Genomic DNA, 14,502 nt, shown 5'->3' on the forward strand with positions numbered 1-14,502 from the left:
ATTGCCTATTGCTCCCATGGCTGTTCACTGCACCTCGCTCTGTCAAATGCATAGAGCATAAATCCTGTAAATCACAAGAAATGAGAAGTATGCAGAACAGTTTTAACCCCAATTGGGAAATTGTTTCACTCTTAACAATTTATCCTACAGGGCTTGATGTTTGGCTATGCCACTGATGAGACAGAAGAACACATGCCGCTAACGATCATTCTAGCACATAAGCTTAACTCAAAAATGGCTGAACTCAGACGCAACGGCACCCTTCCTTGGCTCCGCCCCGACTCCAAGACTCAGGTAATGTTGACACTACCTAGTTAATTGTAATTATTAACAAGCAACATTCATTCATTTTCTTAAACTGCTTAGTAATGTCTGCAATTTTACTGTTACTTGTCTCAATGGAAGACAATGATTTGTTTTTTTACTCAGTCTACTTGAGTTGACATAAAATAAATTAATTAATTAGCATGTATTTGACTATTGTTTTATTAGTACCACTAACATTACTACCACTACTAGAAACAGAGGAAATAGATGTGGTGATCTTGAGGCCTCAACATACAATATTGCTATTGCTATGACCTTTCCTCAAAACTATTCTCTCTTGTCAAACAAAGGTTCTTGAAAATTAAATAAATAAATGAATAAAAATAAATAAAAAGTATTTTCCTTCATCCATGTGGCAGCTGGAGTCTATTGAGGCAATCATCAGGTGTGAGGCTGGAACAACACCTGGACAGGGCACCAGTCCACACTACTATAAAATATAACTCAATTTCAAGTTTAAGTAATCATCTGTAACCACATTGGCATTTATCATTTCTTACTGTAACGGTAAAATGAAGGTAAACAGTTAAAAAAGCTTATGTTGGTACATAAACTATAGAAATTGTCATTATTTTGTATTGTGTCATACACAAAACACATCTTGTCAAGGTGCTCTGGAGAACAAGGGAACAATTTAGTGCTGGACAAAATAATGTAATGTACAATCATTTAATTATTAGGAAACAGAAACTACATGTGCATGGGTGCAGAATAAAAGTATAACAAAAAAGAAATTACATTTGGCACAGAGGAGTCAATTAGACAACGAAGCTACAGGTACTGGATGGTCAATTCAAATGTAAGATGGAAAACTAATATTTTAAAGTCTGCTTTACTATGACCACTGATGGAAGTTCACCTTGAAATACAGGAAGACAGATAGATCTAGAAGCTGTCATCAAATTTAAATGAGTGTACAAAATAGTGAATAGGCCAAAGTGACTAGAGGTTAATTGTGTGGCAAGGTGACATGAAGAAAGCAGTAGTGAAACGTAATCTGGGGCATTTAAAAGTAAAGTAGAACATTTTTGAAGATAACGTGATTCTGTAGAAAGAAGAAAGAGGGATTAAGCCAGTCGAGCAGTCATGTGTTCATCATGCCCATTCAATGCTAGAATGCTAAAAAGAGTGCTTTGAATCTGTTGTTTAATAAGAACATGTCAGGCCATTTGAGCTGACCTGGAAATTCCACTAGATGTAAATGGTGTATTTTTTTTATTTAGGTTATAATGTTAGCACACATCAATGCATTGATGTTACTGATGTTCTACTAGAGAAAAAAACTAGCAGAAGAGAAGGAAGACATTTAATCATTAAACTAGCCAATAATGAAAGTGGGAGTTCAGAACAATCTGTCATCAAGCTCAAAACAATAACCCTAACTTGAAGTTAAAGAAGTGTAGCTTAAATTCTTTTGCACCAAAACATTAAATGAAGAATATTTTGTACAAACTTTCAATAAGTTTGAGTGTGAACGTGTTATGAATTTTTTGTGAGTTTTCAGTTATTTCCTGTTAATTCCTGAATTACTTTAAGCAATTAATAATATTTCTGAATATATTAATTTTCTGAAGTATTATTTTATTTATTCATTCTGACACCTTATTGTTTCCCCTTTTGGGTTATGAGTGACACCATTTTGTGAATAGTTGCTTCATGAAGCATATCACAGCTACTGTATATAAAATGTGATAAGATAAGATGGCCGGTAAACTTATCCAGTAGAGACGCCGTGACATTCGAAGGAGTGGGGAGAGAGCCTGTTCAGGGCATTACCTCCCCCAGAGCACTAGGTGGCAGCCCCCCAAGGGTGACTCCCACAAGGCTCCTTGGGAATTGCAGTTTGGAGTTGCTCTACTGGGTTCCATGGGCCTGCCAGGGGGTGCTGCAGGAACTGTTGAGCTGCTTTTCGATTGTTATTGCGCTTTTATTTGAAGGCTCCACCCTGCTCATAACCATTAATGGATTACTTTAGAGAGACGCATAGAAATATTCATGATTTTTTTTGCAGCATGACGTTATTTTATCCACTAGATGAAAGCAGAATACTGTCCACAGTGTTAATTAGGCTTAATTACGCATCACCCTGTGTTTAATTCGCACTTATCCACAATTGAATTGAGTACAATGTCACACTTGGGGTTATCACCAAGTAGGTCAAAATGTTGTGTGTTTTATATCTGACATACAGGCAAGACTTTCTAGTCCTGACAATAATTTATTTTCTTTTTTTAGTCATCCTTGGCTTCAAACCCATGTCTACTTCAGAAACTGTCAGTACCTCAATGTCTGTGGAATTTTTAATAGCAAAAATGAGTAACATTAACACTCAGCAAATTTCTCCTAAAATCTAATATTGTTTATAAGAAACAATGATAACGAAAAATAGCAATCTTCCCCCAATACCCCACCCTATCAAACCCATAAAATGTTTTACTATTGAAAGAAATTAAAAATATGGAAATGCCTTTTTTAATAAAAAAAACTGTGAACCTTGACACCACACATATTGTAAGTTGACCAAATATCTTAAATTCTCCTTTGCAATTTAACAGTATTTCACTTCTTTAATACAACATTTAAATAATGAGTACAAGAAGCTGTCATTTTATTTAATTATGTATGTACCACAAGCTATCAAAAGAAGTTTCTGTTCTGTTTGAGGCACTAAGAATATTAATAATATTGGGAAAAATGGGAATAATTTTGGACTGAATTCAATAAAGCTTTGTGAGTTCTTTATTTCTGCATTTATGATTTAGAGATTCTTTTCAGATTAGCATCTTAATTGCATATTTTCAGAACACTGCAGCTGTGTGGTGGGTAATTAATAACAGTACACCTGCTTCAGGGAAGGACAAAAATGTAAAAAAGTGTTTCTAAGCTTAGATTATCACACTGTAGCCATAAAGGAGAACAAGAATCTTCTCCCAGTTAAAAAGGTGCTATGGTGCCTACAAACTCAATTATGCATGAACCTGAGGATATCTAAACAAAAGAATGCTTGATGATAAATTTGAACTGCACTTTATCAAAACAAATAACTTATATTTATGTAGGAGGGCAGTGTTTAGGGAATCTAGAAAATGTCAGAGTCCATTATAACAAGTACACTATTCATCAGCAAGTCAGAGGCTTCTTGAAAAAGGTGTGTATTGACTGGATCAAGCAGATGTGTGGGTAGTGTAGTGTTAACCAAGTAAGTATTCTACAAAGAGCAGTTAGGCCTGTCTTAGCAAAGGAGTTTAGTTCACTGTCTTCAGGACATCAGCGTTCAGCTAGGTTTGTTCTTGAGGTCTGTGGTATACTACGTCTTAAATTATATACTTTATCTGAAAAGAATGCAGCAAAAGCCTCACGTTTAGTTAATGACAGTTTAAACATCCATTCCACTGACAGAGCCAGGTGCAAAAGGCATTCAAAATTTAAAAATACGATTTGTGGATTTCCTGCACTGCTGTTTATAATTTGGAGAAATAGGACCACCTTTTGGATATGATAAATATATTGTACTTGCTAATCTGAGGCTTCAGCTTTTCATAGTGGATTATTCATTTAGCCTTTCTCCATTTATGCTCAGCCTTATGGCACTTACTTTTGTGTTTCCAGACTGCTTAATTCACTATGCTCTACACACTCATCTCGTAGCTGGTGTCTTAACTCCTTGTCATTAGCTGATGAGAACTGTACAGAATTCATCTCCAAGCAAATTGATTATTTTTTAGAGACAAATGTTATCTTCAGAGGTCTCTGCAGGAATACTATGGGAAACTCTGATGGCTTTTTTAAGAATACAGATTATTTAATATCTTTCCCATAAATAAAAAATAAATAAATTGGAAACCAAGAAGGCATCAGAGCTAATCGATTAAATTTCCGGAATAGATCAAGAATATGCCAGGTCTCCAAATGAGGCACGTTATAGGAAAAGACAGGTTCTGCAATCAGAATTTATCCTCTTGACAACTAAAGAAATGGAACAGATCATCTCTACATCGCAACATCATTACTAAGAAGGTCAAGAAGATCTTAGCTCAACAAATCCACAAACAGGAAGTTCAATAACAGAAATTACCAACACATTGACCATAAAAATATCACCTACACATTTAGAGAGTACAATAAGTCCTTATATTCGACTCAATTTAAAGAAGATAACACACAATCTAATTAGTTTTTTGATGCATTACAAATACCCCAACTAGATACTCTTAGTGCAGAGAAATTGAATAAACCTCTGACACTCTCAGAATTACTAGACACTATAAACTCACTCCAATGTTTGGATGGATTCCCAGTGGAATTTTATAAAAAAAAATTCAAATAAGTTAATTCAACTACTATTACCAAAGTTTACAGAAACTAGACACAACATAATTCTTACTCAAAGTTTTCACCGAACATTAATTACCATCTTTCCAAAAAAAATTAAGGACTTATTACAATAATGATATTAAGATACTTTGCAAAGTTCTAGCTAGAAGGATTGAGTAAGTGCTTCCCTCTGTAATATAACAAGACCAAACTGGAATTATTAAAGATAGACTGTTCTTTAATAAATTAGATTTAATTATAACCACATTTGGAATTCAAAACATTCACACATCCGAAGTGCCACTCTACAATGACCTAAAACAGAAGGGAGTATGGCACTACCTAACTTTCAATTTTATTACTGGGCAGAAAATATATAGACCATAAAGACCTGGGGCCTCATGTATAAACAGAGCGTACACACAGAAATGTTGCGTATGAACATTTCCACGTTCTAATTGCGTTGTATAAAACCTAAACTTGGGCGGCACGGTGGAGCAGTGGTAGCGCTGCTGCCTCGCAGTTAGGAGACCCGGGTTCGCTTCCCAGGTCCTCCCTGCGTGGAGTTTGCATGTTCTCCCCGTGTCTGCGTGGGTTTCCTCCGGGCACTCCGCTTTCCTCCCACAATCCAAAGACATGCAGGTTAGGTGGATTGGCGGTTCTAAATTGGCCCTAGTGTGTGGGTGTGTTTGTGTGTGTCCTGTGGTGGGTTGGCACCCTGCCCAGGATTGGTTCCTGCCTTGTGCCCTGTGTTGGCTGGGATTGGCTCCGGCAGACCCCCGTGACCCTGTATTCGGATTCAGCGGGTTAGAAAATGGATGGATGGAAAACCTAAACTTGGCATAAAGCCATGCACATTTCCAGGTACCTCATACCCTGTCGTATGCAAGTTCTCCGCTCGGTTTTGCAAACTGGTGGCACCCAGCGTCAAAGCAATGCTACTGTTCCCGTGTGGTTTATCTTTCTTTTTCAGATCCACATTACTGACGTAGCTTTATAAATACACTGAAATTAAGCGCATATTGTTTATTAGTTTAATGCATCTGATTGTAATTAACCTGTAACAACATAATGATCCACAGAATGGTCAAACTATTCTAAATACCATAGCTGCTTTAACGTTGTTACTCTCACTGCACTTTCTTCTTCTTCTTTCAGCTGCTCCCGTTAGGGGTTGCCACAGCGGATCATCTTTTTCCATATTACTCTCACTGAACCACTCGGAGCAGCTGATCGGAAAGAGAATTATCGGTATACAGCATCAAGCACATGCTGCCTCAGTAATGCTTCCTATTTGAACTGCTTCTCACATGGCAAATGCTTCAAAACCTTTACTGTATGGAACTCGCGGTTTAGAACAAGTTTCATACCAAGAGCTCTAAAAGCACTATATCAGTCCATCAACTGCTCATTGTAGAACTGTTTGTACTTATAAGTACAATTACCTCACTGTAAACTTCCGATACAGTTATAATATTACACAACCTGAGCCACTTTATAAAGCGCGTATTTACATATGATGACGATATCATTTTTAAGATTAAATGCAGCAAAATATGTGTATTGCATTATACAAATAAAACTTTAACTTTATTTAAATAATCTATATTGTTAATAATTAAGGACATGGTGTCGCTACGCTAACAAGGATCTGGCTCTCCGTTCACGGATTGTTCCTGCCTTGCACTGTATGCTTCACTGGGATTGGCGTGAAGGATAGAATAATTAAAAATGTACCACGAAGATATTCCAATGTTCCTTAAAAGTTTTGGAAAATCGGTGTTATAAGTTTACAGATGGCTTAACGTCTATTACAGAGCTGATTGTGTGGCAATTGGGTATTTGGAGAAAGAAAAGGAAGGACAGGAATTGGAGGTTAGTACGTTTGAAAGAGACAGTACTGCTGCAATAAATTATTTTATCGAAGGTCGCGCACAATCACTGCACCACCATGTCCCCATGTTTAATAACATGCTTTAACTCCTATCATCATGAAAATGATATCACGTATACATGTCAGTATTTTAGTTATTCAGAGAGCTGTAATATTATGAATGTAATGGATTCTGTGTCCTGTCGGAGGTAGAGAAAGCCGGTTTAAGAAGCACGTAGTAATTCACACATATAGAGCACATAGAAGATCAAATACAAAATAAAGCATTTAACGTACTACTTTAGTATGATGGGATTTGTGAAACTAGTAAATTAAACAATTTTAAAGTTAAGTTTATGATGTTCTCCTTTAATGACAAAATAAACTACCTGAATAAAGTGGACATTTCGAGATTAAAGTTGACATTTCGTACTTTTTCCCCACTGTGTGCCTTTTTTTTTCTCTGTACCCTAATAAACTTTCATATGTCACTCAGACAGTGGGCTACGACTCGCCTTTTCACGGCGACTTTGACATGTGACAACTTCTTTTATATTTTGGGCACTGTGCGTCTTTGTGAACTTGAGTTTTCGAGTTTCTCTGACACTCTGTCACTAGATCAACTTCCTTTTCTTGTTTATACCACTGTTTAAACCAACAAATAGTAAGTTTTTCCTAGCCTCCACTTGGTATTTCCTGAAATTATTCTGTTTTTCCTCGTGGTTTTGCCATTGTCTTTTCACAGAACGCTGAGGTTAAGGGCTATTTATATTTATTTACATATTCAAAGAGGCATAATTCTGTGAGGAGTTGGGGCGGAACAGCAGGCGCGTGCATGTGCGTTACTTTTCACGCTGATCGGGATTTATGTAGCGGAAGAACGTGGAAGTTTGCGCATGCACAGATTCCTGCATCTGGATTTTTCTGTGCATACGCACATTCCTGCTTTTGTGCTTACGCCATGTTATAGTGTCAGTTCTACGCATGGCATTATACATGAGGCCTCTGGACATCAACACAAATTGATGAATATACACAAGCATGGTCTGCAATAGAAATAAAATTTTGATGTACTTCTTTATATGCTCTACTTTGTAATTACAAATTATTGCCACCATACTAATAATCCAATTGCCTATCAACTACTCAGAATATGGAATAAATGTAGGAAGCACTTTAAGACAGAGAAGCTCTTATCTTTTGCAACTTTACATGATAATCACCTTTTTCTACCCTTTCAAACCTACACAGTATTTAATATTTGGAAAGCGCCTGGGATTAAAACACCTAGAGATTCAAATATAGATAATGTCTTTGCATCTTATGAACAATTACACCTCAAATTTAACTTCTCATAAACACAATTTTTCCACTACTTTCAATTCAGAAATTTCACTAAAAGGAACCCACTCAATTTTCCTCATCTCCCACCCATTGCTGTTCAAGAGGCAATGCTATTAGTATCTCAATAATATATAAAAACATTTTAAAGTCTCTTCCTTTCAAAGATCTATAAGGCTATAATGGGGAAAGGATCTTTCACTTAACATCTCTGAAAAGGAGTAGAAGGCAGCTATGCATAGAATACATTCCAGCTCCATATGTACAAAACATTCAATAGTTTAACTCGAAATACTTTATCAAGCACATTTGTCTCATTTAAAATTGTCCAAAACATATGCAGAGCAAGATTCAACCTGTGAACGTTGTAGTCTAGCTCCAGGCTCACTGGGCCACATGTTTTGGGAGTGCACCAACTTAACATCATTCTGGACAAAAATCTCTGAATGCCTATTAGAAAGCCTTGGTGTCACAACCACTCCCAACCCATTAACAGCTACAGTATGTTTGGTGTACTCTAGGATGGGCTGAAGGTGGAGAAGGACAAATTGATTGTAATTGCCTTTTACCTCACTGCTAGCATGCTGACTTATCTTGCTCAACTGGAAGAATCCTAGCCCACCTGATATAAGTTAGTGGGTAACTGATGTTCTGTATTATTTGAAATTGCAAAGAATCTAATTCTCACTTACAGAATCTGTTCAAAACTTTTTTTAAAATATGGCAAGATCTAATTAATCAAATCTTAGAATAAGCATTTATATCTGAGAAAAGGACATTCTCCATTCTTTGTTGCTTTCAAAGATTTGCTCTTGCTCTTGCCTCTCCTCTCTTTCTCTCAGGCAGGGGTTGAATTCTGGTTTGCTAAGTTTGACATGACTGTACGGAATGTTTCTTTCTTCAAATAAAATCAATAAAATTATATATATACCAGCCAAACACAAACACTCAGGCCAGTTTAGTATTCAAAATCCACCTAACCTGTATGTCTTTGAACTGTGGGAGAAAACTGGAATAATTCCACATGGACAAGGGATGAACATGCAAACTCCATTCAGGGAGAATCTGGGATGTGATCCCTAGTCTCCATGTTGTGAGGCAGCAGTGGTACAATTGTACCACCCTGCTTGGTTATCATTGTTTTTAAAAACTATTTCTATATTCAAAGTGACCTGGTACATGTTTTCCCCTTTAGGTACATTGGTACAGTCTGCATTGCTTTCCATCCCTTTACAAGACAATCAAAATATAAAGAACACATCCTTCTTAGAGCAGCAGACACAATTATCAAGATCTGTGGAGTCATAAATTGCCCTCTCAGTACTGTCTAAGCTTAAAAATAAGTAGTCAATCAAATCTAAAATGTACAAAACAGAACAAGCCTGATGTCTGAAGTTTCATGTTTCAAAACCCCTTATTTTGAAATGCAAATCTAACAGGAAAGTTATGTGAGGAAAGAATTTGTCAGGCATATGCGCCTGGTGATCACCTTCCTGGCTTTGCTGAGATAAACAGTATCATGGTGAGGCGCTCATGCTAATGGATTCTCCTGTTCCATATGTAACTCTGAAATGCCATCAGGGCAGAGCAACTGATCTGACCACAGCAACCAAAGCTAGCCCCTCTTGGCTGAGGTTCTATAAAAACTCAACAGTCCCGAGACAAGTTGGTCTGCTTTTTGGACCCGAACTTGGCCTGGAGCAAGTTATTCTATAAGCCTCTCCAAGAGGAACACTTTTCTTTTGAACCAGCTAATGCACCATAATGTTCTGTTGTTGGTGCCATTGAGTATGGTTTTTGTTTATTATTTTGTGCCTATTAAATGGGGACACCTGGGTGGTGCCCTAAAATTTCAAAGAAGTTTGTGCAATTCTGTCCACCCAGTCGTAAATTAAACAAAATAAGAAACCAGACGTCATGATCTACCACGTCCCTTTCATAAACCTAGGGTACTTTTTAAGTTTTTCTTTAGTCCTGATGACCTCTGTTTAATTTCAATTTACACTATTGTATATTCATTTTTATTTTGCATCTCCATTTTCACTTTAGTGAATAGCAGTACATGGAGTAACCAAAGTTTATCTCTACATGAAGTATAAATAGGTCCTTACCCAATAGCTGTGGGCAGCAGCACTCAGGACATGTTGTCTCATGAGCTCAAATGTGGCAGGAACATTGCACAATCCAAATGTTATTGCAGAAAAAAAATGCCACATTATTTGTAGTTACTATTTATTACCCCCATGGATTCCATTTTGTTCATGTTGGAAATGTGAAGTTTTTCACCACACCCACCCACACAGAGATACAAAGATACAAAAAACGCAAAAAAGGGTTTGAACTAAAAGAGCTTTCAGCCTGTAAATACACTAAACTCATGCTGATCCATGACAGACCTTCCATTTCAGTCTTGACCAAACAGTGCTGTGATTCACGCAAGCAAAGCTCAAAAACAAACATCCTACCTTGCTAATCTTAAGGAATGTAATGTCAGCCTAGGATGTTATTATTACTCTTTTTAGTGCTTTTTTGAAATATTTTCATGTCATGCTGCAGCTTCTTACAATTTATTATTCTGAAAATACTATAATTGATTCATTCATTTTTATACAATGCCTTTCACTCACACCTACAGTGACAAGTTTTCCTGACTGCTTATTCTTTTGTCTTCCCAGAACAGTACCACACAGAATTATGTTGTGTTCTTCAACAAAACGCAGTTCAAAGCAACTCCATGTACAGTAATCATTTCAGTCAGTTAGTCATTATCCAACCCGCTATATTCTAACACAGGGTCACGGGGGTCTGCTGGAGCCAATCTCAGCCAGCGCAGGGCACAAGGCAAAAACAAACCCCGGTCAGGGTGCCAGCCCACCGCAGGGCACACACACCAAGCACACACTAGGGACAATTTAGGATCGCCAATCTAACTAACTTGCATGTCTTTGGACTGTGGGAGGAAACCGGAGGACATGCAAACTCCATGCAGGGAAGACCCATACTCATTACATATGTTTCATATTCTTTAAAAGCTAAGTTCAAGCATATGGATATGCATACAGATTTCCCAGTTAACATCCAATTTCATCCTGGTGTGGCATCACTCTGTGATAAACAAAAATTATCTTGCATATTTTGTTTTTTAAATTCAGCATTTACACTTCAGCATGTAGCACTTGCTTGGAGTCCTAGTGTAGGTCAAAACTTGAGGCCATGCAGGACGCAGTCCAGCTGCTGAGTCACTGGGCCACACTGCCTTTTTGAACAATCTTGGCTGATATGCTCTGAGTTTGGTTCACCCTGAGGACATGGTCATATATCCATTCATTTTATGTATCTTCATTAACTATTAACATTAAAAAACACAAAATGAGTATGATGTCATTAAAACAGCACATTTCTGTTTTTCATTCACCATGCAGGTAACAGTTCAATATGTTCAGGACAAGGGAGCGGTGATACCAAAACGAGTCCACACAGTAGTCATCTCTGCACAGCATGATGATGGAATAAAGCTGCAGGACATGCAGAATGCTCTGAGAGAGCAAGTGATTAAAGCAGTGATTCCTGCCAAATATCTGGACGAGAAAACAATCTACCATCTCCAACCAAGTGGACGCTTTGTCATTGGGGGACCTCAGGTAAGGGAAAATTTAACAGCTTTGCCATAATGAACCTGAAAAAGTTTAACAGAGGGATATCACGAAGACGATCATGAGCTGGTAATTGCCTGACTTGTAGGTAATATATAAAACCATGCTTTTGTATCTGACACAGTAGAGGTTAACTTTCCAAATAATAAATTGGAATTACACACAAAATAGTCTGCAGATTTCATATTAAAACCTTTCAGAAGAGTAGCCAACAGTGAAACTGGGATGAAACAATATCCTATGTTTCCCAAAACTGAAAAGACATCACAGCTTGAACTGAAAAAACACAGAATGCTTTACTAGCCTAACCATAAACATTATAACAAGAGTGAACATATGGTGTAAGACCTCTAACAAATAAAATGATACAGAGTAATTCAGCATCACAGACAAATACACTTTTTTATTCACTCTGACTATGAGTTATTTTGCTTTTTGACTTTCCGACAGTTTTGCAGAAGTTTCATGCTCTGTGCATTCATATACTGGTTGGTTTAAACCCTACAGCACTGTACCACAGACTTCTGCACAGTACACCGCTTTTTAATGTTGTGTATGTTTATACCCAAAATGATTAGCAAGTAACATTCTTAAATAAAAGACGATTCAAACATTTGCTAAAAGCACCAGATTCCACATAAATACTGCATGATCATAATTTATAGTTAAATGAGATACAGTAGAAGGATCCCAAATTCAATTGTCAGTGGTCTGTAGACTATTAGTAGTTCAGGGAGCATGAAGAACCAATATCATACATGAACTGGTCATCAGAGTCCGGAACTTAACCCTTAAGTCTATCTATTTATCATATAGTGCCTTTTCTATATGTCTATTACATAGTGCCTTTATCTATCTACCTATTTATTTCATTTTTAATGCTTCTATCTATCTATCTATCTATCTATCTATCTATCTATCTATCTATCTATCTATCTATCTATCTATCTATCATATAGTGGCTTTTCTATCTGTCTATCTATTACATAGTGCCTTTATCTATCTACAGTACCTATTTATCTCATTTTAATGCCTCTATCTATCTATCTATCTATCTATCTATCTATCTATCTATCTATCTATCTATCTAAATGGCAAAACAGGCTGTGGAAATCTGCAAATGCAAGTCTCTCAGCACCATTTCATATATTTACAGGGAGACGCTGGCGTAACTGGAAGGAAGATCATTGTGGATACGTATGGAGGCTGGGGTGCCCATGGAGGTGGCGCTTTCTCAGGAAAGGATTACACCAAAGTGGACCGATCTGCTGCATATGCAGCTCGCTGGGTGGCAAAATCATTGGTTAATGCAAAACTGTGCAGAAGGGTCCTAGTTCAAGTAAGTAGTTGCTTCTTACAACATGGATATAATCATGTTTATTTTCATTATTTAATTAAATTATACAGCTTAACCATGTATAGTTAAAATAACAGAACAGTCCTAAATCTGCTTAATTCAAGTCAAGATCATTTGGAGGTGGTTTTGGGGCACAAAACCTATCCTCGGTTCAAGGCAGCAGCAGAGCCAGACAGGGTGCCAGTCCTCTGCAGGGCACACTCATGCACTCACTCCAAATCACTCATACTGTACCAGTACCAGTAGAGTTTCCAGTTAACCTAAACTGCATGATTTTAGGATGTGTAAAGAAAATAGGAATACAGAGTGAAAAATGAGTGAAGATGCATACACAAAAAGACAAAATATTTTTCAATTAAAAAAAACAAACAATATTCTGTACTTATCTAACAGATCGATAGACATTATTCTTAACTATGTTTTAAATTTTCAAAATGTAATAATTAATAAGTAAATAATAATGAGTATTAAGCTAAAGCCAAAAGACAGCAGAGAAGCATGCGCAGGGGCAACAAAAATCCAAAATTCACCATCACCAAGCATCTTGACAGGCTTTTTAGCTCTGCAGTGAAGCCGTTAGACAATAAACCACCAGGTTGGCAGGTCAGTGTGTGATTTACTAAGTGATTCAAATCAAATCTCTTAACTTGTTTGCACTTAAATTGTTAAATATACATGTCTGTGTTCACAAACTGACTTTGACTGGTAAAAAGTAAAAAATATATTAAAACACTGTCTAAAAGAAGGTTAGCCCCAACAGTCTAACTTGTCTTTTTTATGTTAGATAGGCAGCAAACACAAGGTCCAAGCTCCACAAATATCTGCAGTAGATATACTAAAGCTCAGTTTAACTTGTCATAAAAATACTTTTCATCAGTGATGTACTGAATTAGTTACCTTAATGTGAAAAGTAATTTGTATAGCATTAAAAATCATCAAACTTAGGTATTAACTCATTTTTATATTTAACAACAACCAATTTACATAAATCTTTAAAACTTGTAAGAGATATTAAAGTATTTATAGGCATTTATGACTGACATATACAGCAAATGAAAACTGCACGGTGATGTTTATCAAGGTTTATAGTAAATTTATGATACGAACGGCAATAAAAGAAACCAACTTAGAAACAAATATCAATTTAAAATAAATGTAAACTCATCCTGCCGTTTTACATTGGTAGGCAAAGAAATGGATTAGCAAATATTTATTTTTAAGAGCCTGTGTTTTAGTTTTTCATTTCAAAACCATTTTGCACCAGTTGTTTTACTCTCACATAGGTTGTGACTGCACAGTAATCAATAAGGCTTACGAAAGAAATAGTATTGTCCAGTGTCCCTTTTAAAATATTGTTATATTGCAGTCCGTCATATTGGCTTTTAAATATTTTTCTTTAATTTAACTGAAGCAAAGAGGAAAAACAAATTAATAAAACTGCTCAGCAGGCAAAATCACCAAGCACGAACAAATCACACTCTGCTGAAAGTGACAGCAGAGGCAAATGAAAATTAAAATGAATTCTTAAAATAAAGTGTTAATCACAACAAGCTTCACTGTAATTAACTGATACAAGAAATGCATTTTCATTCCAGTATATCACATTGTAATTTTATTGCAGTTTATTTCCTTAGCTT

At 36.5% G+C, this 14,502-nt stretch overlaps 1 protein-coding gene across 1 annotated transcript in view; it reads left to right on the forward strand.

The window, feature by feature from the left end:
- LOC120542872 (S-adenosylmethionine synthase-like) overlaps nt 1–14,502 on the forward strand; it is a 63,080-nt gene that overhangs the window by 42,089 nt on the left and 6,489 nt on the right. Inside the window, exons 5-7 of the mRNA XM_039775579.1 lie at nt 151–294; nt 11,278–11,496; nt 12,665–12,847. Coding sequence (XP_039631513.1) covers nt 151–294; nt 11,278–11,496; nt 12,665–12,847 — 546 coding nt within the window. The remainder of the gene's footprint in view (nt 1–150; nt 295–11,277; nt 11,497–12,664; nt 12,848–14,502) is intronic.

The sequence above is a fragment of the Polypterus senegalus genome, chromosome 1 (assembly GCF_016835505.1).
Source record: "Polypterus senegalus isolate Bchr_013 chromosome 1, ASM1683550v1, whole genome shotgun sequence".
NCBI lineage: Eukaryota > Metazoa > Chordata > Cladistia > Polypteriformes > Polypteridae > Polypterus > Polypterus senegalus.